Below are 27,521 nucleotides of genomic sequence, written 5' to 3'. Positions count from 1 at the left end.
TCTCTGCCTCCCCTCCCCCTCCCGAAGCGCGCGGCCCGCGGCGCGCCCTGCTGTGAGGCCGGGGCCGGCCGGATCGCGCGGCAAATTGTTGGTACCCCTTCCTTTTTTTTTTTTTTTTTTTTTTTTTTTTTTTTTTTTTTTTTTTTTTTTTCCGGGCCTGTGCCTCCCTTGTCACGGACTCGGATAACTCCGTGACAGTTACCTATTTCAATTTACCTATGTAACTTATCCCTTGTAATTTACCTATGATTTTCATCTGCTATTTCTGCAAGTCAACACTTAGTATCATAAAGTCCATGGGAAGTCAATAGAAGCACTCAGAAACTCCTTTGGGAACTTGGGCTGGCTGTTATTTATGAGTGCAGAAGCAGGGAGGAGAGTTCTGACTTTGTCTCCATTCTATGCCCTCTCTGGCATTCATGAGTAGTCATGACTGAAGCTGCACTGCTCTGCTCTCCTTCATGTTCATTTGGCATCTATGTATCATGTTCAACATTGGCAGCCATCTTTCTTGGTCCTTCATACCTTCTTGGTGACAGATTCCAGAGGCCACACCACCTTCTCAACAATAAAAACCAACTAGCCTGAAGATAGCTGAGACACAGCCAGGAGAAAGCCCCATGTGTGTTCCTACAGATATGATTCCCACATACTGGAGAGTTGGGAGGGAGGAACCTGATTGGATCTAACAGGAGCAATTGTAGATTCTTGCACCTGGGGAAGAATAACCGCAAGCATCAGTATAGGCTAGGGTATAACCTGCTGGAGGGGAGCTCTGTAGAGAAGGATCTGGGGGTCCCAGTGGACAACAGGTTGGCCATGAGCAAGCAGTGTGCTCTTGAGGCCAAGAAGGCCAATGGTATCCTGCTGTGCATTAAAAAGAATGTAGCAACAGGTCAAGGGAGGTGATATTCCCCATCTACTCTGCCCCGGTGAAGCCACATTTAGTATATTGTGTCCAGCTGTGGGCTCCTTAGTTCAAAAAAGTCAGCGTTCTCCTGGAAGGAATGCAGTGAAGGGCCACAAAGTTGATTAAGGGCCTGGAACATCTCCAGTATGAGGAAAGGCTGAGTAATCTGGGTCTGTATAGCCTGGGGAAAAGAAGACTGAGGGGGTCTCTGATCAGTGTTTATAAATATCTAAAGGCAAATCGATGAGGCTGGGCTCTTCTCAGTGCTGTGTAGCAGTATGACAAGAAGTAATGGTCTAAAAACTTAAAAATTGGAAGTTCCATACAAACATGCGGAAGAACTTACTTCTTTACATTATTGGTGATAGAACACTTGAACAGGTTGTCCAGAGAGGTTGTGGGGTCTCCTTCTATGGAGATATTCAAGACCTGGCTGAACACCTATCTGTGTGACCTATTATAAGGTACCTGCTTTATCAGGAAGGTTGTACTCAATGATCTCCTGAGGTACCTTCCAACCCCTGCAATTCTGTGATTCTGTAAGTTAAAAATCTCACTCTAATACATGAAATTCTGTGATTCTGTGATTTGTAGGAAAAAAGCACATCCAATCATACTGTGAAGAAATAGCATGAAACAGAACCTGGCCGCTGGGGTAAAAAGGAACAAGAAACTCTTTTACAAATATATCAACAGTAAGAGGAGGACCAAGGAGAATCTCCACTCTTTAGTGGATGAGGCTGGGAATGTGACTGCTGAGGATAAGGAAAAGGCAGAGGTTCTGAATGCCTTCTTTACATCTGTCTTTAAAAGTCAGACCAGTTATCCTCAGAGTACTCCACTCTGACCCGGTAGTCTCAGCTGGGGAGTGGACAAAACCCCCCACGATTCAGGAGGAAACAGTCAGAGACCTACTATTCCAACTGGACTGCCACAAGTCCATGGGGCTGGATGAGATTCACCTGAGAGAGCTGAGGGAACAGGCGGAGGTGACTGCTGAGCTGCTTTCCATCATCTATCAGTGCTCCTTGTTGACTGGTGAGGTCCCAGAAGACTGGAGGCTTGCCAATGTGACTCCCATTGGTTGTAAGAAGGATCCGAGGAACTACAGGCCTGTTAGCCTGACCTCAGTGCCAGGGAAGGCTATGGAGCAGATTGTCTAGAGGGAGATGATGTGGCACGTGCGGGACAACCAGGGGATCAGGCCTAGCCAGCACGGCTTCATGAATGGCAGGTCCTGCATGACCAACCTGATCTCCTTCTATGATCTAGTGACCCACCTGATGGATGAGGGAAAGGGTGTTGATGTGGTCTACCTAGACTTCAGCAAAGCCTTTGACACTGTCTCCCACAGTATTCTGCTGCAGAAGCTGGCAGCCCGTGGCTTGGACAGGTACACTCTAGGCTGGGTAAGGAACTGGCTGGAGGGCTGGACCAAGTTGGCTGGAAGTGTTGATCTGCCTGAGGGTAGCGAGGCCCTACAGAGGGATCTGGACAGGCTGGATAGCTGGGCTGAAGCCAATGGCATGAGGTTCAACAAGACCAAAGGCTGGGTCCTGCACTTTAGCCACAACAACCCCAGGCAATGCTACAGGCTTGGGGGCGTGGCTGGAAGACTGTGTAAAGGAAATAGACCTGGGGATATTGATTGATGCTAGACTGAACATGAACCAGCAGTGTTCCCAGGTGGCCAAGAAGACCAATGGCATCCTGGCTTGCATCAGAAACAGTGTTGCCAGCAGGAACAAGGAAGTAATTGTCCCCCTGTACTCAGCACTGGTGAGGCTGCACCTTGAGTACTGTGTCCAGTTTTGGGCCCCTCACTGTAAGAAAGACATTGAGGCCCTGGAGCGTGTTCAAAGAAGGGCAACAAAGCTGGTGAGGGGTCTGGAGCACAGGCCTTAAGAGGAGCGGCTGAAGGAGCTGGGATTGTTTAGTCTGGAGAAGAGGAGGCTGAGGGGAGACCATATTGTGCTCTATAACTACCTGAAGGGAGGTTGTAGTGAGCTGGGGGTTGGCATCTTCTCTCATGTAACCAGTGATAGGAATAGAGGGAATGGCTTCAAGCTGCACCAGGGGAGGTTCAGGCTGGACGTTAGGAAATACTACTACTCTGAAAGGGTGGTCAGGCACTGGAATGGGCTGCCCAAGAAGGTGGTGGAGTTACCGACCCTGGAGGTGTTCAAGGAACCTTTGGACATTGTGTTGAGGGACATGGTTTAGTGAGAACCATTGGTGATGGGTGAATGGTTGGACTGGGTGATCCTGTGGGTCTTTTCCAGCCTTGGTGATTCTATGATTCTAACGTGACAGATACCCTTTCTGCTGTTGTCACCTTGCCCTTACTGCATGCTGGGGTAAATGACAAGAGGCAAAGACAAAGTTTCATGGACCAAGTTGCAAAGATTTGAATCTGTTCCTTGTAAGTGATGTGCTTTCAGGCACTGATCCAAAGACCTTGGAAATCAATGGGAATGTTTCCAGTGGATGAGCAAATATTCCCAGAGGGGAAACTAATGGCTATGACAAGGGTGCGTATGCACCATGAGATCTGGGCCACTGAGGCAGTAAGAGTGCCAACACTGATAGCTGTCTAGACAAAAGGCAGCTCTGTTTCACCCAATAATCATGCCAAATCAGTTCCCTTGATGAAGAGTTTACCGTTTCCTCAGAGTCACTACTCTCTTCACTCTCTTCCCTGTACATGACATTTTGTTTTTGCCAGCCCTGCAATCACTTGAAGAACTACGTGTATTTCTTGTGTTAGGTTAGCTGAGTAGCTCAGCAGTGCTTCTGTCCTTGACTGGGTAAACTTGTAAGCAAGCCTCAGGAAAGTGTGAGCCTAAATATGGATCATCACAGAGGTGGCTTTCATATTCATGTCACTTGAATCAGTCACAATAAAAACATTAAAGTGCAGGTTGCTGGCAGAGAGAAGTTGCTGAACTGGTGGGAGGATAGGACTGAAAGAGACACTGATGCACTTCAATCTTCAGAAAATATTGTGCTGTATTCACACAGAATTCCAAAACTCCATCAAAGCTACTTATGTCTTGCCTGCCCTTGGTCCTCACACTTAAATGAGCTGCTGATTCTAAGTTCCTTTGGTAGTAGGAAGTGTTTAGACTAGTCCTGCCGGAACAAATGGCAATGGCAATTTCACAAACACTTCTCCTGATGATTTTCTGCAAGAGGTAGATCCTCTGGCCTTTATGCATGTCTACTCCCATTCAGCCGCAATCTTCACAAATCTTCAACTATATGAAGAATCTGATTGCTAGAACCCTTTCCTCCTTAACTCCACCAAACAAAAACAGGATTTATGCACCTGCTATCCTGCTCACGCTACTCAGTGACAGAAGTCATCTCCATGAAACATAGGAAAGATTGTTTAGCATGATTTGAAGGTTAGGGAAGCAAACCTTAATATGCATTACTGAACCTGCTAGGGAGTATATCTCTTCAGAGCACAGTGTCACAGTGGAGAATGAAGAAAGATACAAGGCTTCTGAAGTATCAAAGTATACAAATAATGAGTGGCTTGCCTTTACTAAAGCAAGACAAGGATGACAAGCATGGATTCTTCTTTTAAAATCTGTTTTATCATCATTTCACTGTGATTTTTAGTTTACTTGTTTACTATTTTATTCTAAAAATAGTAATAATATAAATCTTCATTATCATCAAGCGCTCACAGAAACCCTTCAGAAAGAAAAGAACTCTTACTTCTTTGGAAGATAAAAATCCACAAGACCTTTGTTTCAACACATTTTAAATTGACTGCTGTGAAAAGGGATCAGTGTTGATACTAGCATGGTTACCTCTCCAGCACTGTAGCTACGAAGCCGCTGAAGATGTTGCCTGTGAGTCAAGTGATTGGGGAGACGACCATTCTGCAGTGGGATCCTGGGATCTATGAATGTGGTAGCACGACTGTTGTGGTCAACGAAGAAAGACTGAAATATACAGGAACAATGTGGAGTGGTTATTTTTGGAAGAAGAAAGCCAACAGTGTGACAGTACTGTGGCAACATACAGTGAAAACCACTAGAAACTGCGTGTCAGAAATCCCCTGTTAAGGCATAGTCCATGGATAGTATCTTCAAATAATAGGACTTTCTTAGCCAAATTTAGAACCGCTCTTGGAAAATACCTGAAGCTACATAGCTCAAAATTACATATAATAGCCATGAGGTAAACAAGGCAGAAGAGAATAAAATTACTAGGGAACACTGCTTATTTGGTAGCAAAGCTTCATGGAAGCAGACACTGTCACTGTCATGACATATCTTTATTCTGGATGAAACCTTTATTAGTCCAGTATTTCCTCAGATATCTTGTGATATTCCACAGGAAGATACAAGGTTACCACTATGCTCTACAACATTTGTTTCTGACACTTTTTTTCTGCTTTTAAAATAACTCTGCTTGCTGCAAGTGTTGTTTAATCCAAATTTTTACCATCTTTGAGACAAGAATGAGGGAACCTTCAGTGACCATGTAGCCTGATGTACTGTGTTAAACAAGTGATTAGTTTTGTTGGTACTCTTACCTTGCCCTGCTGGTCAGTTTTTATTTCCCAGCCACGAGGAAGCTCTAGTCGAGTGTCAGCAAACATGTTGATAAAATTTACAAGGTCTCTGTTGTGCTGATAGCGCTCAAAATTACGAGCATCTCTACGGATCTTCAGGATCATATGCTTCAAGCAGGTACTGTTAGTGAAGACTCGATAGGCACTCTTTGAAATGGAAAATAGAAGTGAGAAAAAACAGTTCTGATGTCAAAATGACGTTAGTTATTTCTTGGGACATCTGTCCAAAGAAATGAAACACATACTGTGAGAGTTGCATTAAACTGAACAAGTATTTTACACAAACATTTAGAAGTAAGAAATATAATCTGGAAAGCCAAACATCCCCCCACACTGTGCATATGGAGTTACCCTCCATATAAACTGCTTCATAAAGCACTCCAAAAAGACAGTTAGCTAAAACACCACCTACTCAAGTTGCATGTAGTTGTGTCTACTTCATTTCTTTCATAGACTAGCAGAAAGCCTTCTTGTGTGACTGGATGATCCAAGAAAGGTGCAAAGACTGCTGTGAACATGTATTTATGGTATAATTAAAATTAAGATGCTTTTGGTAGGATTCATCAGCTGAAGAGGACTGCAGTGCAGATGTCTGTATGTGAGTTTGTAACCTTATTTATGGTCACTCTATAGTGACAGGACAGAAACAGACACATTCAATTGTCTATTTTTGGAAGATATCAATTGCTTCCTGGAACTGAGTATTTGTTTCTGCACTGGCTAAAAAGTCTGTCAGATGAAGATGTTTTTATGAGTCACATGAATACCCTCCTGAAGGCAGGTAGTCATATCTCACCATGGACATTAAAGACACTGCTTAGGAGAATATCCGCTTATGCAGATCTGAGTGAGTTAGTGCTGATCCAGGTGCAGAAAAGGAGCCAAACCGAACTGTATTTGTTGGCACAGTGTATTCAGTGATACAGTACCACAAAATACACGTCATGGCAACACTTTTTCTCATCCACAAGCCTCTACTCTTGGGCCTTTGCTCCAGGAAAAAAATTAAAGCCAGAGTTGAAAACTTCACAGAAAATATGCATTCCTTCTGAGCATTTCACTAGACAGAAAATGAGTGCTCAGGTTATACTGGTCACATGAAAGGACTGAATTGCTCACTAGAGCTTTCATTATACTACATGAAATACTTTCTGCCATCTCTGTCTTCTTGAGCAATTAAGGGTCAATGGAGAATTCCTGTCTCCAGTGAAGTGAGTCTCAGTGTGTCTATATGTAATCTGTCCAGTGAGTCTGGCTCCAAAAGCTTTAAATTCTCAATTTCTGTGTACTTTTAATGCATTTTTTACCACTACAATGCAATAAAACTTTTGCAAGTATTAGTTTTTTTATGTTGGGTTTATAATTGTGGCAGTGCTGAGAAGGGAATACTCCTTGCAGCAAAGGTCCTTAATTATAAAACATTGGTACATGTAGTGAAATTAAAGAGATATTATCTCTGCCCTGAAAATACAATCTGATTATAACTCAGGAAAGCTTTATGGTCACAAATCACTGAATTCTCAGCCTACTCTGTTACAGAAGTTCCATTTTGATCTAATGTTTGATCAATAACTCTGATTGGCACTACAGAAAGCAAAAATGTAATGTAGATTTATTTCTCAATGGAAATAAAGTATCTGCATAATGAGAGCCTTTCCCTTTTAACTCTAACTGCTGCATAATGTTTTCCAAACCCACCTTCACTGGTATAATTAATAGCTTGAAATTTTAATGGGGGCACATTGTTAAAATATAACAACTGCATTAAGCCAGGAGTTATATGGGTCATTATTTCTGTGCAAGTGGAATCTATATGACTATTTGACAGATGTTTCAACAGATTGTTATGGCTTCCATATTAGAGACATATAAGCTCAAACTGAAGGCTTCTCTTGATTTTTTTATTTCAGTGAGAAATGGAGACTTAAATCTCTTAAGAACTTTTTCTTGCACCACTATAGAAACATTTCCCCCTTCTGCAAATAACTATACTGAATGAAAATGATACTGTTCTCATATATCACCCTGTCAATGGAAGAAATTATGTGCACTCCATAACATAGTTCAGGCAACATCAGATGAGTAAATATATGCCACCTTCTTCAGGATTTCAGGAGTAATAAGCTCTGGCAGAGGCTTGGAGAAGGACAGACGGCTTCAATCCACAAAGTGCTATGGCCAGAACTGAACATTTGCTGTTACCTAAAAACTGTGCTGAGATAACTCTTCAGGTGTTTCAATTTCTGTTCATTTCAAAAAGAAAGGGCACCCCTATCCAGAAATAGAGCATTTTCCAAATATTCAGAAGTCATGTGTGGATGCCTAGCTAAATCAGCATTCAAGATAAGGAAACCAAGACTGGAACTTCATAAATGCATCTTCTTGTGAGATTTCCCTACCTACTTCTTTGTGGTGAACCTACCACTAAACTTTTTCCATTCCACATCAGGTTTGTAACAAAACATACAGACTTACTGTATTAATTAAAAAAAAAAAAAAGTTATTTTAATGTTTGAAAATTAATTTTCATTCCTGTTCTTTTTTTTCCAAAATAGCTACACTGACTTGAGTCAGTATTTCTTTCACTGCTTTTCAAGAAGCCTGCCTGCTTCTTGAGAGTGCAAACTGGAGTTAATAACTTTTCCCCTCTCTTTGTTCCCCTGAGATTTTTTTGCAATCTGAGTGAGGTTCCTCAGGAACATGGCTCCAAAGGTAACAACCTAACCCCCTGCAGAAACAGAATCATCAATCTGAAATCAAGGGTTCCTGCTTATTCTGGAATAACATTAATCAGCTTCTCCATGCCAGGGAATTCCCTGTTTGTGAGAGAATCCTAGCAAGATTTTTCTTGGAGCAGTCTGTCTGTGCTGTCCTCAACTTGGCCTTGTGCTCAGAAAGGACAACCAAGCCCCAGGTCACATAATTCGAATTCACTGTGCATTCTCCCTGAACACCTTGGGCACAGTATTGGGACTCAGAAAAAGCAAATCATAATTACTCACATAGTTTGCATGCAGCACAGTGAAGAACTCAGGATTGGTGATAAACTTCACAGCTGGAGACTGCAGCAATAAGGTGATTTTTTGAGAATTCACAGGAGAAAGGGAACCTTCCCTCCTAATTTCTGGACAGAAACCAGAAGAAGCACGATTTTATTAACAGTGGCAAAGACAGTCCGTTGTCTAATCTCTACTGAGTGGCTATACAAAAGTGACTGTATAAAAATGTCACCGTCCTGCCCAGTGTACCTACTCTCCTTGTGTTTTCAAGACAAGCCTGCTGATAAAACTGTAGGTGTTATGGTTAGTGCTGCTGTGCTCACAGGGCAGGAGCTGGATGCTCCTGGATGTTAAAAAAAACTCTGGCTCATATCTACTGCTGTCTCTAAATAACAGTTTGACCACAACACTTTTTACCAGCTGACTGTTTAGTTCAGTGCTATTACTCAGGTCCTGACTGGTTCCACCCACTGTTGATTTTGGAGAGAAGAATTCTTCTTCAATATGGAACATTAAGAAAATTCAAGTAGATGTGCTGATTCTTTCCCTTTGCCAATGCTATTTTACACAAGGATGTCAAGAAGATACTTACTGTAGCAAACATGGAAGACAACCCTAGGTGGAGGGTAAGAATGACCCAATGGAAAAGAACTCAGTATTCATTTTGGTGGCACAATTTCTCAAACAAAGCAGATAGCTATTTTTGTGGGTCCACAAGTTGCACGGTGAACATTAGTCTGATTGTTGATGTTTCCTGTCTGAATAAAAACATCTTAGCTGATGGTTTTGCAATTGCTTTAAAGAAATATGACTGCCACCAAAAAAGAGTGGAATAGCTCCCTGCCTGTTCCATCCTTCTCTGGATACACATTCTCCTCTTCTCCTTCACACTGGCAGTAGTACTTGTTTAGTTATCTAATGAGCCAAGTGGGAGAATCAATCTGGCTACAATGAGCTTTAACTACAAGAAAGTTTTCAAACAGATCAGTTCCCTTCTCTGTTATGAGGCGTTGTCATACAGACACTGATGAGTAAAAATACAGCTGTGCCTCCTTCAGTGGCAGTCTAGACTTAGATCTGCTAATAGCTATCACAAAGCTGTAGCCATAAAAAAAACCCAAATGTTCCATACTCCATGCCAGGGCCACTGCAGGTGTGACCACACAAAGAGATGTGGTAGTGCAGAAACCATGCCCAGAAACAATAAACTGAAAGGCCTACAGTTTATCACAGTGCAACAAAAATAAAACAGAGCTGTTTTTACCTCTACTGCGTTGAACAGAAACACACACCATCTCCATTTTATTTTAAAATTGTCCTTTCCTAAAAATACAAACGCTCTGTCTTAATAGTTGTTAAAAAAAAAAAAAAAAAAAAAAAAAGGAACCTTTTTATCTGTCCTTGTGTCTGTAGCTTCAGACCTAAACCTTTTTTTCTTTTAATTAGCTTGTGCACCCTGGTATTCTAGTCCTCAGCACTCCTCAAAACTGAATGCCAACACTGAGTAGCACTGAACATGCCTTCAATAGCTATTTTCACATACCGGAGCTTGGTTGGGAAGGCTCTGCCTCAGAGTCACTTCCTCCTCCAGTGGGAATTCTCTCCACTCTGTTGTTTACTACACCATCATCTTCAGTCCGCTCTGTTGCAATAGTTCGCTGGATATTTTGATATCTGCAATACATATAGAGAAAGGAACAACATGTCTTAGTTAATAGATCAGCATTCCAATTACTTCCTACTTTGATAATCAGTGCTGTTTTTGAATGATTCCAATACTTTTACTTTCAAAATACAATAGAGTAAGGAGCACACTGGATTCCCCTCCATGAAATAATAAAGTTATTCACACTCAGGGCCAACCACTACTCTGTAAATCTGGCATTTTGTGCTACAACAGCTACAGTGAAAGGCAAGGGAGACTCAAAGATCAAGCAAAGATCTTTGAGCTACAAATTTTTATTAGGCTTCTCTTTAAAAAATCCAGTTGTCTGGAACCTAAAAATATTAGTAGCATAATCTGTGGTGCACAGATACCCTTCAGCCTTGCTTATTACAGTATCAATACAATATGCTCAACCCTAAAATGATAAAGGATTAAGATGCGAAAAAGGTAAAAGTGTTAACAATGTGGATGATGACATAGCATGGCCACCAGTTGAGAACACTTCTATTTTGATAGCCTAGTAGATTGTATGAACTCAGAGAGCAACAATCTCATTAAAATGACCATAGGAGAGGAGAATAGGATGCAACACATCCTGAATGAAAAGCATAATGATGTGTAATGTCCACTTATGGAAATTAATGGGATCGGGTATTAACTTGCATTGGGTGGTGGCGAGCTAAAGAACAAGAGAGAAGAAACAACACAGACAAAAGCAAAAAACAGTGAGGAGGATGACAGAAGTAAATGCTGAACTGAAACCTGGAAACACCTGTAAAACTATATAATTTCCATATTAATTATGGAACTAATTGCCACATTAATCGATGCTAGTAGGACTAATAACTGTCTTAGAGATTATTCAAATCTCAAATACTTTACCAGATCAGGAACAAAGTATATATATGGCTGTGGAAATACCCTGGAGTGTTTCAAATATGCACTACACAAAATAAATTCTAGTTGACTTGTTCACTCACACAGACAGATGAATAAGAAGAGAGATCAAGATTTCTTTGGTTCTACTAGCAAGCCATGAATGTAAATAAGAAAATTGTAAATAAGAGAATTCTAATAAGAAAATGTATTTTAAATCCATAGAGAATGAAAAGAAAGAAGAAATAGAAAGGAAAAGAAAGAAAGAAATAGGTCCTGTTAATTAATTTATTAGCTTTTAATGCACTTTGATATTTTTAATCCCTGTTTTTTAATTGCATTCCCAAACATATACAAACAAGACTGGCTCTCCTGTCTGCATTTAATCTGATTCAATATTATTTGTCTCCCATTTTCTTGACTTATGTTCTTTTTTTCTTTCCTCATCTCATATTCTGACTTAGAATTTCTAATTACTTTCTCTCTCTCTCTTTATTTGTTAATTTACATTTTACTCCAGATAGAAAATTGGTCAGGAGTTAGTTCCTTAAAGAGACCTGGGATCAGTAAAGACAATGGGGATTTGGTTTTTACACCTTCAATAGACAGTGAGTGTCTCCAATAGCTTACTGGAGCTCAACTTTGGGCACATGGGCTGTAAACAATTAAGAAAAAACAGTCAAGTTTTAATAGATATACACTAAACTTTCAGAGCAGTATTTATATCCCTCAGCATTCAAAGGCATTTAAAACTGTATTTAATGTATCATTTGAAAGCTCAATAAAGAGCAAATTTAGAAGATTTAAAAAAAAGACTGTGATTTCTATTTTGAAGTCAATATCCATCTTTACGAAGAAATTCTGATAGCAGATTTCATAACAGCATGAATTTACTGTAGTTGCTATGTCCCTCTGGTTTAGACCCAGGCTTTACATTTTTATTCACTTGACTACAGGCAACTGAATGAACTTTCCATTCAATTACTGGAGGAGTTTTACAACACTCACATGCAACAGCAATATACATGCTTTTTAAGGAGTTCATGTAATCAAGGGATATAAGCATATTAATAAAAAAAACTTGCAGCTTCAGTTTAATTAGATGGTAGAAAATTCCTACTGTCAAACCTTGAGCAGTAATACTAGCTGTATGCCAACTAAAAAAATACATTTTGGAGGTTTCAATACTATAAAACTATCTTATATATACTAGATTTCTATACTAGAAAATGTCATAGTAATTGGAGAAAATATTGAAAGGGCAAAAGTTATGGAAATGCTTTTGGAAATTCAGTCTGTTTTCAAAGCAATTTGTCAAAGAAATAGAAATTTTGGAATAGAAAGTTTAGAAATACCACAATGAGGCTGTCTTAACACAGTTATAATTTATTGTGTTACTTATTACTTCTTAAATTAGTACAAAAACAAGTCTAGATATACATATACTTCAAAAGATCTTCTCAACAGAGCTTAAGCAGCAGTGGCTGTCAACTGCTTTGCTAACAAGTAAGTGAGTCAGGTACTGCTGAAGAAAATGTGCAAGAGTCTTTTAACTAAAAATTACGCATGTCTCCTGCCTAACACCTGGATTCCAGTTTTGCATTCTGTATTCTCAAGCGGCTAGCATAGCTAACAAGAAGCTTTGAGCACAGAAAGAAATTAGGAGTAGGCTCCTGGATTTGAACAATCACAGCTATGTTTTTTTTTTTTTTCCCCCAAGCTAAATTTCCAAAGCTTTGCGGTTTTGGCAGAGCTGGAAATAGCAGGCTTCCTTGTAATATTTTGGATTTTCCATTCCCTCCCAGAAATGAAACCAGGAAGCTGAGTAAATTGGTTCAAAAAGAAAAGTGGCTAAGTTTTTTTCAAATTAGGTGGTTTTGAGTTCAGTTTTGTTCAGAGCAGATGTTCAGGCTGCTGGTAATTCTATCTGCAAGCCTCATGTTTGCTCTTGCCTCACCTAAAATGATTGTCAGGTGTGTTTGCTGAAGACTGTTTCAAACAGTGAAGTTCGAAACACAACAAACCAGTATTTCTAAAACGAGTGTTTAAAACAATGCTTACTATGCCTTCCAATTACTATTTATGAAAGCTTATTTTCTTCGTAATACAGAAATCTGAAAGCTCAAAATATTTGAAATTTGCTTCAGTACAATGATAATTTTATAAATTCAAGCAGCCAAGTTGAAAATGCGGAAATCACTTCCCAATTCTGAAATGCCCAATTTCTTTCAACATTATTCAGCATGAGCCTTGCATATTAGAATCTTGGGACATTTTTGTTCCCAAACTTCGAAACAACTGGAGAACTCCCTATTCAACATTTTAAATCAATAGAGCTCTTCAATAGAGAGCAGTGAATCATCAGGTTTTTTTTCCTCTGTCCCAAGAAGCCATGGCAATTTATGTTTACTGCAAAGTGCTTGGTCTCCAATGGGATTCAGATAAAGAGAGCTCTACCACTACTGAAAATCCTCTATACTTTTGACTTTGTAACTGAATTTCTGAATACCAAAAATAGAGAGATTCAGTGAAAAATGTTAGCGCCATTGACACTCAATTACCAATCCACACCAGTGACGAGTCATAAACTTGGAAGCCAGACAACCTACATGAAAATACAGAAGAAAGTTTGTAGCAAGGATGTCACAAATGTACATACTCTGCAGTATCTGAGATGGCTGGTTTGTGAATTAATCAGTGTTAGCTAAAGGAATGTTATACTCCTAAAAGCACTCTCTCACACACACACACACACACACACACACAAAAAAAAAGGAGAAAAGGCTGATGTATGATGTATATCCACAACAGAACTTTATGCAGCAGAAAACTTGCTTATCAGCAGTCAAATACTCTGAGCTTTCACATAATCCAAATCCCTCTTAAAAGAGGAGAGTCATGTAAATCCTTTGAAAAAAAATCTAGATTAAGCATACACTTTGGGATTTTTTCTTTAATTTTTATTTTTTTTTAATATTAACATGGTAGCGTGATGCCTTCTGAGGAAAGCTGTAAGGGAAAAAAATACAGGTTCTTTCACCTCTGCAAGACATAATACACGTTATGAAATGCTACCCAAAGTAATACTTTGGAGGATTACCCAAAGTAATAATTTGGAGCATAAAAAGATTTTTTTCAAGAAAGAGTTGATGGTGTCAACGTTCCATGTACAATAATGACTTTAAGAAGACTGATGTACTCCCCAAAAGTTAAATCAACTTTTCTGTTGTCATTCAGAACCCAGTTCTCCTTACATACAGTAACTCCAAAACTGTTCTGCACAATGAAAACAACACTTTAAACTTTGTATTTTTCTCTTAGCTGCAGATCTTTCTCTTAGCACAGAGAAGAAGACCAAAAAACTTTTGTGGCATTTTACATGCTATGATTAGAATGTAACTTCAGCTTTTCTTGTCTAGAAAAGAAACCATATCATTATAGTAAGCAGGGAATTAAAAAAAAAATAAAAATGCCTGAAGTGAAAAAGGAGGATTTTTAACCACTGTTAAATTCAGTCCAAAAAGCAAGCAAGAGAAAGAAATGATAAACAAATCTATTTCTAGACCAGACACAGAATCACGGATCACAGAATGGCCTGGGTTGGAAGGTACCTCAAGGATCATGAATCTCCACCCCCCGCCACAGGCAGGGCCATCAACCTCCACATTTAATACTAGACCAGGCTTCCCAGAGCCCCATCCAACATGGACTTGAACACCTCCACAGACGGGGTATCCACAACCTCTCTGGGCAGCCTGTTCCACCACCTTACCACTCTCATAGTAAAGAACTTCCCCTCAACATCCAACCTAAATCTTCCCTCCTTCAACTTAAAACCATTTCCCTTCCTCCACCCTTTCAAAGAGTTGATTCCCCTCCTGTTTATAGGCACTGAAAGACTGCAATTAGGTCACCCCGCAGCCTTTTCTCCAGGCTGAACAAGCCCAGCTCCCTCAGCCTGTCTTCGCAGTGGAGGTGCTCCAGCTCTCTGATCATCTTTGTGACACTCCTCTGGACCCTCTCCAACAGCTCCCTGTCTTTCTTGTGTTGGGGACTCCAGACCTGGACGCAATACTCCAGATGGGGCCTCTCAAAGGCAGAGTATAGAGGGACAATCACCTCACTGTCCCTGCTGGCCACCTCTCATCTGATGGAACCCAGGATACCATTTGCTTTCCGAGCTGCAAGAGCACACTGCTGACTTACATTAAGTTTTTCATCCACCAGAACCCCCAGGTCCTTCTCTGCAGGGCCACTCTCAAGGACTGCTTCTTCCCATGCCTGGGATTCCTCCAGCCCAAGTGCAAAACCTTGCATTTGCCGTGTTGAACATCATTAGATTCCCGGGCCCACCTTTCAAGTCTATTGAGGTCCCTCTGAATGGCATCCCTTCCTTCCACTGTGTCAACTGCACCACTCAGCTAGCTTGGTGTCATCAGCAAACTTGCTGAGAATGCACTCAATTTCACCACTGATGCCACTGATAAAGATGCTAAAGAGCATTGGTCCCAAGACAGACTTCTGGGGGACACCGCTCATTACCAGCCTCCACCTGGACACAGAACCATTAATCACCACCCTCTTCTGTGTGGCCTTTCAACCAATTTCTTGTCCATTGGGTAGTCCACCCATCAAATCCACATCCCTCCAATTTGGAGATAAGGATGTGGTGAGGGACCATGTCAAAGGCCATGCTCAAGTCCAGGTAAATGACATTGGTTGCCTCCCCTTTTTCCACCAATGCCATAACAAACAAAGGGAAAATGTGTGTCAAACTAAGATACACCAGAGCTAGAATGAACTGACAGATTTACAGCACCTATTACAACACTAAGATGTATGTCTCCATCTGGAAAGACATACAGTTCTATTAGAGCAGTGCTCTGCTGTGGAAAAAAAGACAAACCTTTCAGTGGGCCTAACTAGCTTGAGTAGAAATGCCACACTAATTTGTAAACACTGTTTTAATAACAGTCAGCACAGAAACCTCTGTAGTTGCTGCAGTGCTAGGTGTTGAACCATGAGTACCACTCTAAGAGTTAAATAGAAAAAGTAACACCATCTTTTGGAAGAACACTCCTTTCTCTTTCAGGAGTAATTTCAAAAAAGTTCTTTAAAGGTCTCTTCAAACAGTTTGAAAAGTTTTGAAACATCTTTCACTCAGCAGCACCCCTCATGTGGGCAAATTTGTGTACTGGATACCCACAGCAGGTACACCAAATCAGAAGGTCAGCAACAGCCAGGTTAGGAAGATGTGTGTTGCATTTGGACAAGGAAAGAAGCTTAGGAAGCCAATGGGATGCAGTGAGGAAGGAATCAGAGAATCACAGAATGGCTTGTGTTGGAAGGGATCCCAAGGGTCATCAAGTTCCAACCCCCATGCCACAGGCAGGGCCACCAACCTCCAGATCTAGTACTAGGCCAGGTTGCCCAGGGCCCCATCCAACCTGGTCTTGAACATCTCCAGGGATGGAGCATTCAAAACCTCTCTGGGCAGCCTGTTTCAGCACCTCAACACTCTCTCTGTGAGGAATATCCCCCTGACATCAATCCAAACCTTCCCTCTTTGGGCTTAATACTAACTAAAGCTAAAAAATTGATTGCCCTCCTTTTTACAATCTCCTTTTAAATACTGGAAGGCTGCAATGAGGTCTCCTCGCAGCCTTCTCTTCTCCAGGAAGGAAGCCATCAAGGCATTGTTGAGAAAAGAGAGTGTGGATCTTAGAAGAATACAGATGAAAGTGCTCACCGCCGGTTCAGCTGCTCCATTTGCTGGATAGAGCCAGACCTGTGGATCCCATCTGGTGTTGCTGCAGCTGTGGGGCGCTGCCATGTGGTAGTTCGGTTGACATGGTCAACGTAGAACACCCTCCCGTGGCTGTCTATCCGAGCTTCCCAATCTGAGGTTGGAAAAAAAGGAAGGGAACATGCTGTCAGCATGATGTCTTCCAAAAAAATTATGTGGGGGGATACATAAACACACACGTATATATTCACAGAGGGAAGATATACACACAAGATAGATACCATATACATGCCTACATGCGTGCAATATATGTATATATATTCAACATATATATTCTAACGTGTATATATACTATGTGCTTATCTATATGCATATATAGTATATGCATACACATAAATATTTCACACACACTACATAGATAGCCTATGGAATTCACCATCACAGACTACAAAAACACGTTTTGAAAGGCTGGATAATTTTACAATTACTACTGCTAGCTGGCTGGATTCGTTACAGGTCAGGGCAGCCACAGAGAACTGACACTTAGCAGAGAAGGATTAAATCTGAACTAATGTGGTAAATCCATGTTTTCTGTTTTGATATGTTTCAGAATAAACATGCTTACACATGTTTCTTACAACAATTATAGGCTCCCCTGAAAACTGATCACAGCCTGATTGGACATACTCGTACAAATATCTGTAGATATACACAAATGATTTTCATAAAACTACTGTTCTGATGAATGCCAATTTGACTGAAAGTTTGCAGCATAATATTGAGCCTTCAATCACTGTCTCCTTTTAATGTTTAAGTTATCCCAGGATTGAAAACTAAATGTTCTGATGGTTTGTGGAAAATGGTAATATTGATTTTAAAAAAAGGTTTGTACAGGGGAAATTCAGAAGTGAATTACTTAACAAAGCTCCACATTGAATTGCTTGGAATGTATGGAGTTGTGATACAAATTTGACTTGCTAGCTGCATATTTCTACACGATCAATCAGCTGATGACATCTCTATGTATAAACACATACTTTCGACATGTGTTTATATACAAACCTCACTCATATTCACACACAAATGCACGTACAAGTAATTACCTTAGTGGGGTAAAACTATTTGTTATTCTCATACTCTTACTACTCTTACTATGACTACTCTAACTGGAGAGACCATTCCTTGTATGTTTTCCTACGATCAAATTCAGGTTCAGCTGCATTTCATTCTTTACATCTTATCTGCTACTACTTCTATGAGTGGAACTGAAGTTGTATCTTCCCATGCTGTGTCTGGAAACACATTCTTCACAGTTTCCTTCTCCAGAACACCAGCTATGGCTAAACTCAGCTCCCATATCTGGACTGGTCCTATCCTAGTGTATGCTGTCTTAAGTCTGTGGCTGGTAGCCCGTGGCACATTAGTTCCAGGAACCTAACCTGGACACCAAGAGTCTTCAGAGAGATTTTCTGTGAGACTTCAAAACAGCAAGAGCCTTATACACATGCATTATTTATTTTAGACTTGACTGTGTAAGTACTTTGGTAATTATAGGTGCAAAAACTATGCTAACACCACATGTACATACATACAGTCTCTCTGTGAACATCACATAATTTTAAAGGGAGGGCTCTCTGGTTATCCAACTGGGTAAGGTTTCTCAAGGATGTTGCAGCTGTATTAAGAACAAGAACATAGCTTCATGAAAACGATGTCTAAAACCAAACAGTGAAAAAGAGCACATCAAGCACAACAGATGCACATTGAATGAAATCAGATTTGACAGGGCAGGTTGAAGGCCAAAGCCTTACTAAGCATGCTGTCACGAGGGGTGGGTGTACCACCATGGCCGTTCTGGAGCTATGCACTATCTGCAACATCCTGTACAAGGAAATTATCTTGGCCAGATCAAAGGTGCCATGCTGTACCTTAAAATCACTAAGTCTTCTTGCTTTCCCAGTCATTACTTCGCAATATAATATATATGTAACAAGCTGAGAATAATAAATCTCAATGGATAATTAGGGATTTGTAGGTAATGTTCACACCCACACTCTTATCAGTCTACATAGAATACATCAATATTGATCCAGAGCCTGCTGATGGATGCTTACTAAGAATAGAATTATCCAATTACAATGTAAATCTAGAGTTTCTCATAATCCAGCCCTATGCATTACTGGCTCCAGAGCCTATCTTGCAGTGTATCTCTAATTAAATGTAATTCCGAGTTCCTAAGCTTCTAAGTACAAGCCTTAGAAATCCAAGGGTAACAAAACTTCTTCAGAGCTTGAAGGTTACAGTGAAAATTTCAAGTCAGAATTGTGCAGACTGGATTACAGTTTCAGGATGGCTATCTCTGCAGGATGCATCAGACATCCTGCAGCATTATGTACAGACATGAACTGCCTCTATCTAACTTTGAGCACTCCTTTATTCATTGCTGAATGTGTATATGCACCTGAAACCACATGTTGACACTTGCAGTGGCATACTAAAACATTTAGAACAGTGTCACGTGGCTTTTGGGACTTCTGCAGTGGTCCTAGATAAGTACTGATCCTTTCAACAGCTTTTAAAATCAGCTGAAGAGCTATTCTTCTGATCACCTGGGAAGGCTGTCGAAGGGTGGAAGGTGCTGGTATTTTGGTTGCACAAATATGTCAGGTGCACTTTCTGCCTTCCCACAAGACAACCAATAAGTCATACAAGTTACTGAAGCTGCATACAGTACCAGATTTGTGGACAGACGGATAGATACCTGCACAGAGAGATGAACGGGCTGACAGGTGAACCAACAGACAGGACTCAGGTTTTGAGCTATGCCCAAGTCCCATTATGCTACTTCAGAGGCATACATAATCTAGGCCAATTCTCCTCAGGCCTTTCTGTTACTTATTCGGGCAAAATGAAACTGTGACTACAACAGAGACTAACCTTAATCTAACCTTCACAGAAGTAGTATGCACGAGCAGAGTGGAGATGGGTCAGTACCTGTTTGTTTTCTAATGATCCCCCTCCATCAGATGAGTGATATTTAACAACAGCATCTGAAACTGCTCTGATTTATACCAGAAGATGCAACCTCTTCTGGCAGGCCCATAATCCTGGAGTGGCAAAGAAAACATGCTGTTTTTCCCTTTACAAGCTCAGCCACACCTTATGCACAAAGCAGCGCTGAACAGGGCACACATATTTTTCTTGGCTTCAGTTCTGTAGGGCATGTAGCAGTACTAGAAAACACATGCATAATAAGGGGTGAGTATTAATGCTGTCAGAAGGCAGTAAAAGCTCTATAAGTCTCCTGTCAATCTCATGTAGGCTTTAACATTTGAGCTGGTCACTAAGACATTCCTAAATAAACAATGAATCTGGTCTATCTTACTTTCCTAAACAAAGCTGTCTGAAACAAAATTTCCTCCCCAGTATCAACTGTTGTGCAGTTATGATGAAATGAAGTTATTCAGAAAACTATTCCAAAGAGAAAAAGGACTGGCCATAGAATTATCCATGGCCAATGTAAAACCAGTCAACAATGATCTTGCAGCACTGACAACGTTATCTTCAACAATGTGAAGAGGTTAATGTTGCATGTAAGAAGTAAGCCAGGCTTGTTCACGTAACTGATGCTTTAAATATGAAGTTTTTTCCTTTCATATAATTCAAGAATTATTTAACTGTGAATAAGAGGCATTAAAGGCACTAAGACAGTGATACAGGATACTAGAAAAAGAAATATTTATAGATTAAGACAATAGCATTCCTTTTGAAACAACTTTGAAATCTCACTAAGAGCATTTAGCACTGTCTTCTTAAGTGATATTATCACTTAAGATAATTCAACTCTTTTTCCCCATAAAATTAGCTTGGTAGAGTCTATTCCCATTAAAGTCAATATACTTAGGTCTTAAAGCCTTTATACAAAGTCTCAAGTCTTTATTGGTAAAATGATGTTATAAGCAGATGATCATTAAAATCCTATAAAGGCATATCACTTCTAAACTGTGTTGTCATATACTGCTTTTCATATATTTAGCCCTTGTTGTGAAAGCACTCGTGAAAATCAATTGTAGAAATACTTGCCTTTTAAGGATAATTACAAGAAAGAGAAAAAATGTATTGAATTGGTTATAGACGAATATGGGACATGAATTCACAGTACATTTTGTTTACATGAGGTGGTGTCAGTGTCCTATCATTGAGTCATCTAATTGGGAATGTGTTCTATTCACAAACCACTGAGGTAAGAGCAGGAGGAAGAAAAATATTTTCCTGTTACAGAGGTAACCATTCCCCATTTCATCATTCACTGGCAAGTCACAGTGGGACTCTAATAAGATTTCATTGGGCTAAAGGCATTTGAATCATTCATGCTATTGTGCAGCTGATGCCAGCATCAGGACTATATTCAGCTTATGGAATACTTGACAGCATGGTTCGTAAATGATGAATTATTTTTCAAGGGCACCACAGGACAAGTTCCCTCCTCGGGCTCTGAAGAAAACAGAGTGCTTTTTTTACATGCCTAGTTGTTTTTCTGAGGCACTGCACGCTTCGGGTTGTAAATCACGTGCTGAAGTTGCAAGTTGATTCGCAGCACGTTGCAGAGCACAGACTGCACTCTGCTGGGCAGTTTGCGCTAATGTAAAAAGCGGAGTAATCCTGCAGGTACACAAGAGTAAAGGTACTAAGTGAAAACATCTTCAGCAGTAGACACAGCGGCAAAAGTCCCGTATAATCAGCCTACTAGTCAGTTACTCTACTTAAAAATCTCTGATTTTTATTCATCTCAACTGCAGATGTCATTACTTCCATAATGAACAGAACATTAAATTAAAATGAAAAAAAAAACCGAAAAAAAAAACGAAAAAAAACTCCAACCAAGCCAAACAAACAAACAAACAAACAAACAAAAAACAACCCACAGTACTTTGCTAATAAACCAAAAGCTTTTTTCTAAGGCTTCCAGCACACCTGACAGATACGCATTCATTCCAATCTCACCATATTGACTGGAATGAGGAAAATACTATAATTTTCATTTCATGGTAGCTAAAGAAGAGGAGGGATCAAGGCAAAGAGATGTTATAGAATTTGTCTAACATAACATGACAACACTTGAAGTCAGGGTCAAACATGGGAAACAAAAGACCATATTGCTTGGGTTCTGGAGAAAGTATATACAGAACAGATGGTGTTATATAGAAAGACATACTGACCTCTACACTGTTTGATTTAACAGGAAAGGCTGAAAAAATGTAATAAATTAAAAAATGCTAAAGCTTACTTGGTGGAAGAGGCTCATCGATAGTTGGGTAGTGATGATGGTCAGGCCTCAGAGAAGGAAGTTGGCTGACTGGCTGAGAATTATGGAGTAAAGGACAATCACCTATGGACAAGATATTCAAGATATTGACAGTCATTCACTGTTTTCACAACATGGTTCAAAAAATGTGCTACTGTAAAACAAGTGATTATTTGTCACAGAGGTTTTCCTGGTATACTTGCAAGCTCTAGCTATTCCTATTCCCAGGCACTATTTTAGCAACAATTCACACACCAAAGAATTATGAAAATAATGTAGTCAGGGCTCCAGTCTCAGGTGTGAGCCAATGCTAAGGTATTATGGGCCAGATTCTGGACTCATAGACACACAAGTGTAAGCGAGAGAAGAATCAGGCTTGATCTCTGAGAAATACGGTACAGCTCAAGCTTCTGCAGAAATTGGACAGGAACATGCAAAATCCTGGCTCCAACTTTTCTCACCAGCAGAATATGAGGCTAAAATCTGCCTTGAATCTTCCTCTGCTTTTCCGAAGGATCAGCAACTGTATAAATAGGTTGGACTGGCAGAATTATGCAGCCCCTGTAAAGCAGAACACCTCCTTCTACAGGTATTTTTCAAAATTCAAAGTGTTCATCTAGGGTGGGAGGAGAGAGAATGAGATAAGGACCAGAAACAAATAGGAGACAGGTGGTAGAAGAGGACAAAAGATAGTGAAACATAGTCGGGACCTGAGATAAAGAGAGAAGACCTGAGATACAGAAGGAAAGAAGAAGGAAAACTGACACACAGTGGACAGTGCAAGTAGTTTTTAGAAAACAGTAATACTGTATATATGTTTACATATCTGAATATGAAAGAAATAAAATCTATGTAAATGTCCAAACTGATGTTCTTTTGAGAGGAATAACTTAAGATCCAGATATTTTTTTATAGAATCCTTTAAGATACAAAGAAGTTTACTGTAAGGAAGAAAAACTATTCCTCATCTTAGACTTACTATGAGAATGAGGAAACTACAAGATAAAAAGAATTCAGATTCCTTCTCATTCTGTCCTTAAAACCTTAGAAACCAAGATTATTTATCCTAGTAACAGACACTTAAAAATTAAAATCAGACCATTCAGCTGAACCAAACTGTGCTGGCTGGTTTATCTGTCTCTAATATCAGTGTTATTTTAATACCCTATGAAATAACATTTTGTTAAAAAAAACCATACTGCTACCAAATATATAAAAAAATGCCTAAAAATAAACATACACAAACACAAAAAGGCAGAAGCTAATTTTGTATAAAATTGAAAAAAAACCTCACACCATCCAGAAGTGAAAAAAAATACTTGTCAAGAATACTCCCTCTTCTAGGTGCTCTGATGATGCCATATGGCTTAAATTTCTCCTTTAAAACACTTGTGTATAGGCATATCTAATGGTCATATCTGCTGTGTGTTTTGCACAGACAGCAGAGTTACGTAACTTAGTACCCGGTGCTAAAAGTCTATCTTTCATAGCCTTAAAAACTGTGCTGTTTCTACAGATGTTGTAGCACAATTTACCAGAACATCCATCTGTGTTTCTTTACTTACCTCACCATAATTGACTCTCCCCTAGACATGACAGTTATGCCAGTGGAATCATGGTAGTATCAGTCACCTGGAGTGGATGGAGGTGACCACATCTACTGTATTTGTAACAGCCACCAAACCATGGATCTACATGCACATTTACTGAAGTACCCCCTGGTCATACCAAAAGAGTGCTAAGAACAGGACTGTCTTTCAGACATTCTCTCTTTCCGCCAGCCAAAGCAGAGTTGCTGTACTTTACATAACTTGAGAGACAAAATTTTGTAGCCATGCTGAATCCATATGCAGAAGACATCCTCTCCCCAGACCCCTCTCAGAAGTGCACATGGTCCAGAACAACCATCAATTCTGTAAGAACAGTCTCATGCACACACACACTCCTGGGTATACAAAGACCCTCACCTGCAAGGAAGGTCCACCTTGCTGAGGATTTCTATCTCTCTCTGTACTTCTGAGAATTAATTGTTTGGGCTAGAATCAAGGGTTTAACCATCCCCTTACACCTTTTCTTCTGCAAGAGCAGTGAAAGACTGGGGTAAATGAAGTGGGAACGGACAATAAAAAGGTACAAGGATGCTTTAGCTGGAATTTCCTAGTGATCGCCAATTACGTTATTCTCAGTGCTGTTTAAATTTGGTGTCACTTATACCAGGGGACAGCTGACTCAGGATGTGGGAATGCAAATTCTACCTCTTGACCATAGCAGCCTCTGAGGCCTTTACTTCTTCAGCCTGAGAAAAATGATAAGTGAACTGAACATGAGTAACCAAATAATGTAACTCTATACTATGTAAAAAAAAATTACCGAAGGTATATATTTAATGTTGGGGTTTGGAAAGATTGGGAAAAAGAATATCTACACTGTGAAGACAGAAGTGATTTTTTAAATTATATTTTATCTCTAGAGAAAGATAAGACAAGAATTTTGTTGGATATAGTTCAATCTGAGAAAAAAAGTATTCTGAGTTGCCCTATGATCTGTGTAATTTGATGTAGATTTGTTTGAAAACAAAAAAAAATATCATGAAATTTGAGTAAACAGGCTTTGTAAGAGGCAGCTGTTTCATTTCTAACTTGAAAACATTTGCTTTTCTCCACATACATGACTGTGTATGTCATACACAGACACTGGCCCAGATCTTTCACTGAAGTAAATCAGCACGTCTGCCCCTTGACAAGCACAAGCTGGTCCTCTCACTGTCTAGCAGAGACATGGCAATACATCAGATATGTGAAATGAAATAATCCCAGGAAATAAGGAATGGGTTGGTGGATGTGATAATGCTGGTCTGCCACATAACTTCAGCTAATCTTGATTTTATAATGATGTATGTATATCTACAGGAATCCATATATACAGATCCCCATCTGTATATGCTGGGATATTTAAAGACAGGCTCAATTATCCAACCCTCCCTAAAATATCACCCAGCTCAGAGATGCCAAGTTTTTATGAAATAAGCCATGAGCTATCTGAAACCTTAATTATCTGATGCCTTCTGTGACACCCAGATAATCAGGGTTGCTCAGTACATTGATTCTCAGGATCTAACCTTCTCTTCTGCTGCTTGGACCTGCTATTGGGGTGTCTAGACTTTCTGCGGCTAGTTGTGGATTCCCACCATGAGCTACTAGTTCATCTGGCCACTGGGAGGAGCCATCCACTTGCTCCCTGTCCAGCTCAGGGCTCTGTACTGAGTCTGGCACCGATTCAAAAGCACTATTCTCCTCCTCCTCATCCTGTGAGGAAAAGACCGTGCTCTCAGAAATCTTTGCACTGTCAACAGAGGAGAAGCGGGTATGGCTGGAGAAGCGATTGTTACTGTCATAGCAGGAGGTGCTGTAGCAAGAGGTGCTGTAACAGGAAGTACTGTAGCAGGAGGTACTATAGCAGGAGGGGCTGTAGCAAGAGGTGTCGCACGCCTCACATTCGTTGTCACCATTGGGTCTGGAGCTTGACTCGCTTTCGCTTCCTGTCCTAGGGTTTTCCCCATCCACCAGTCCATCATTTAAGTCAGAGAGTTGCTCGTCTAAGGTCCCAGGAGGCACTGTGCACTGGCTGAAGTTCTCTTCGGCCTCATTTTCTGGAGGAGGCTCTGCTGCCATTGTCTCACTTTCACTGACTGTCTCCTTCTGCAACACTTCCTTGACTGTAGACTCTTCATCATTCTCCCCACCATTGCCAGCATCTTGCTCTTCTTCCCCATCACTGCTCATCTGTGCTGAGGGCAGGCTGTGGAGCAGGTTGTGGATTCGTATATAGTGAGTGCGAGGGGTCTCTGGCTCACCACAAGCTGAAGCTATAACGGTCTCAATTTCAGACACAGGCAGGGAGCATGGCCTTGTTTTCCTCTTTGCTGTGGTCCTCAGCTGTAGCTTGCTGTCTTCCTCCCCTCGGGCTGAAGCCCCTTCTTCTTCATGACTCTTCTCTAGGTCTTTGTCAGCATATACATCTGCACTCACCTCACTAACATCTAAAGTTTCTGTACTGTTCAATACTCCATCATCTCCCTGAGTACCAGAATTGACTTTGCTATTTTCCCTAACTTCAGTCTCAGAAGGAGACAAGCAAGCCAGCAGACCCAGCTGCTCTGTGAGGTCTGTCGCATTCAAAGAAGGCAGCACTTCTCCTCGGATGGATTCCAAGGGTTCAGGAACTGGCATGGCATCAACCTCCTCATCTCCTGCTAGCTCTTCATTTATGTTGTTCTGGTTGACTTCCCTGGGTGGTTTGACAGCCCCTGGGCTATCAATATTGTTCACACTGTATCCATTTAGCTCTTCAGGAACTGTATTTTCTGAGGTCACTGTGTTGATGCATGGAGGCTCACCGAGGCTTTCCTCTGTGGGGTTGTTCACAGGGCTTTCCTGGAGGTCAGCTGGCTCAGGATCTGCACTAATGGTGACCTCTTCATCATCTGTATGAGACAGGAAAAGAAATTACTTACTCTTTTAACACAAAATGTTGACTGAACCAGAAGTTTGTCTGTGAGAACAGAGGCATCCGCAGCAATCTGAGAAAATTAAAATATAAATCAGAGTGAAATGAGTGGCTAACTGAAAAAAAAAGGCTGTTTTTGTGCTAGGCAGCCTTTGTGCAGTAGATTTAACAATCACAGAACTTACTCATGGTGGTAATGTATATGCAGCATACTGCCTTCCTGCAATATAACCTGAAGGTAACACCTTTCCTGAAACTTCCCTTTAAGCCAATGGGCATGGGAAGGAGTATCATGCTATTGACAAGGATGCCTTCTCTGATGCTTTAATTACATTTTTCTTGTCATGCAGAAGCTGACAAGATTTTACAACAGAGAGTTTAATAAATTGTTTATCAACCCTCTGAAATCTGTAAATTTTTTCTTTGATATGATTTCCTCCCAGATGCCAGACAGCCTGGGCTTTTTGATCCCATCCACCAGTCAAAAGAAAGAAGTCATGTTTTTCCAGTAAGGGGCAGGTCACAATTTCCTAGTACTAATGCAGCTGTTGGCTTGACAAAGTGTACCTGAGACAGCATGTGTTCAGAGAAGAAAAAAGCCCCTGAGCATTTTTTATTATTTATTAATTATTTATTACTGAGATTTTCACACAAAACCAAAATTCAAACTGACACCACCATGACTGAAGGGGAACAATACATTTTCTTTTACTTTTTTTTTTTATATTAATGATAGTCAAAACGAGGAAGTCTTCAATCATCCTTGCTATCGAATTATTCACTTTTACTTATAAAATGCTCAAATGTTGATGACTCTACAATAGCCCACCAAACACTGTGTCAGGACAGATAATAGAGAAGCAGATTGGACCTTAGTTTTTCATCCTCTTCTCTCCAGTGACATGAGAGACCATATGAAGCA

At 40.4% G+C, this 27,521-nt stretch overlaps 1 protein-coding gene across 5 annotated transcripts in view; it reads right to left on the bottom strand.

Moving 5' to 3' along the window:
* The window catches only part of HECW1 (HECT, C2 and WW domain containing E3 ubiquitin protein ligase 1), a 236,734-nt gene that overhangs the window by 46,872 nt on the left and 162,341 nt on the right, over positions 1-27,521 (bottom strand). For all 5 annotated transcript variants that reach the window (XM_046938349.1, XM_015281616.4, XM_015281615.4 and 2 more), the window contains 8 exons: positions 25,212-26,576; positions 22,076-22,177; positions 18,377-18,463; positions 16,792-16,942; positions 10,044-10,174; positions 8,504-8,625; positions 5,463-5,648; positions 4,732-4,866 (listed from right to left, as the gene is read on the bottom strand). In XM_046938349.1, the coding sequence (XP_046794305.1) occupies positions 4,732-4,866; positions 5,463-5,648; positions 8,504-8,625; positions 10,044-10,174; positions 16,792-16,942; positions 18,377-18,463; positions 22,076-22,177; positions 25,212-26,576 (2,279 nt within the window). The remainder of the gene's footprint in view (positions 1-4,731; positions 4,867-5,462; positions 5,649-8,503; positions 8,626-10,043; positions 10,175-16,791; positions 16,943-18,376; positions 18,464-22,075; positions 22,178-25,211; positions 26,577-27,521) is intronic.

The sequence above is a fragment of the Gallus gallus genome, chromosome 2, assembly GCF_016699485.2.
Source record: "Gallus gallus isolate bGalGal1 chromosome 2, bGalGal1.mat.broiler.GRCg7b, whole genome shotgun sequence".
Taxonomy (NCBI): Eukaryota; Metazoa; Chordata; class Aves; order Galliformes; family Phasianidae; genus Gallus; species Gallus gallus.
The sequence above is the reverse complement of the archived record's forward strand: the minus strand, read 5'-3'. Positions and strand labels throughout refer to the sequence as shown.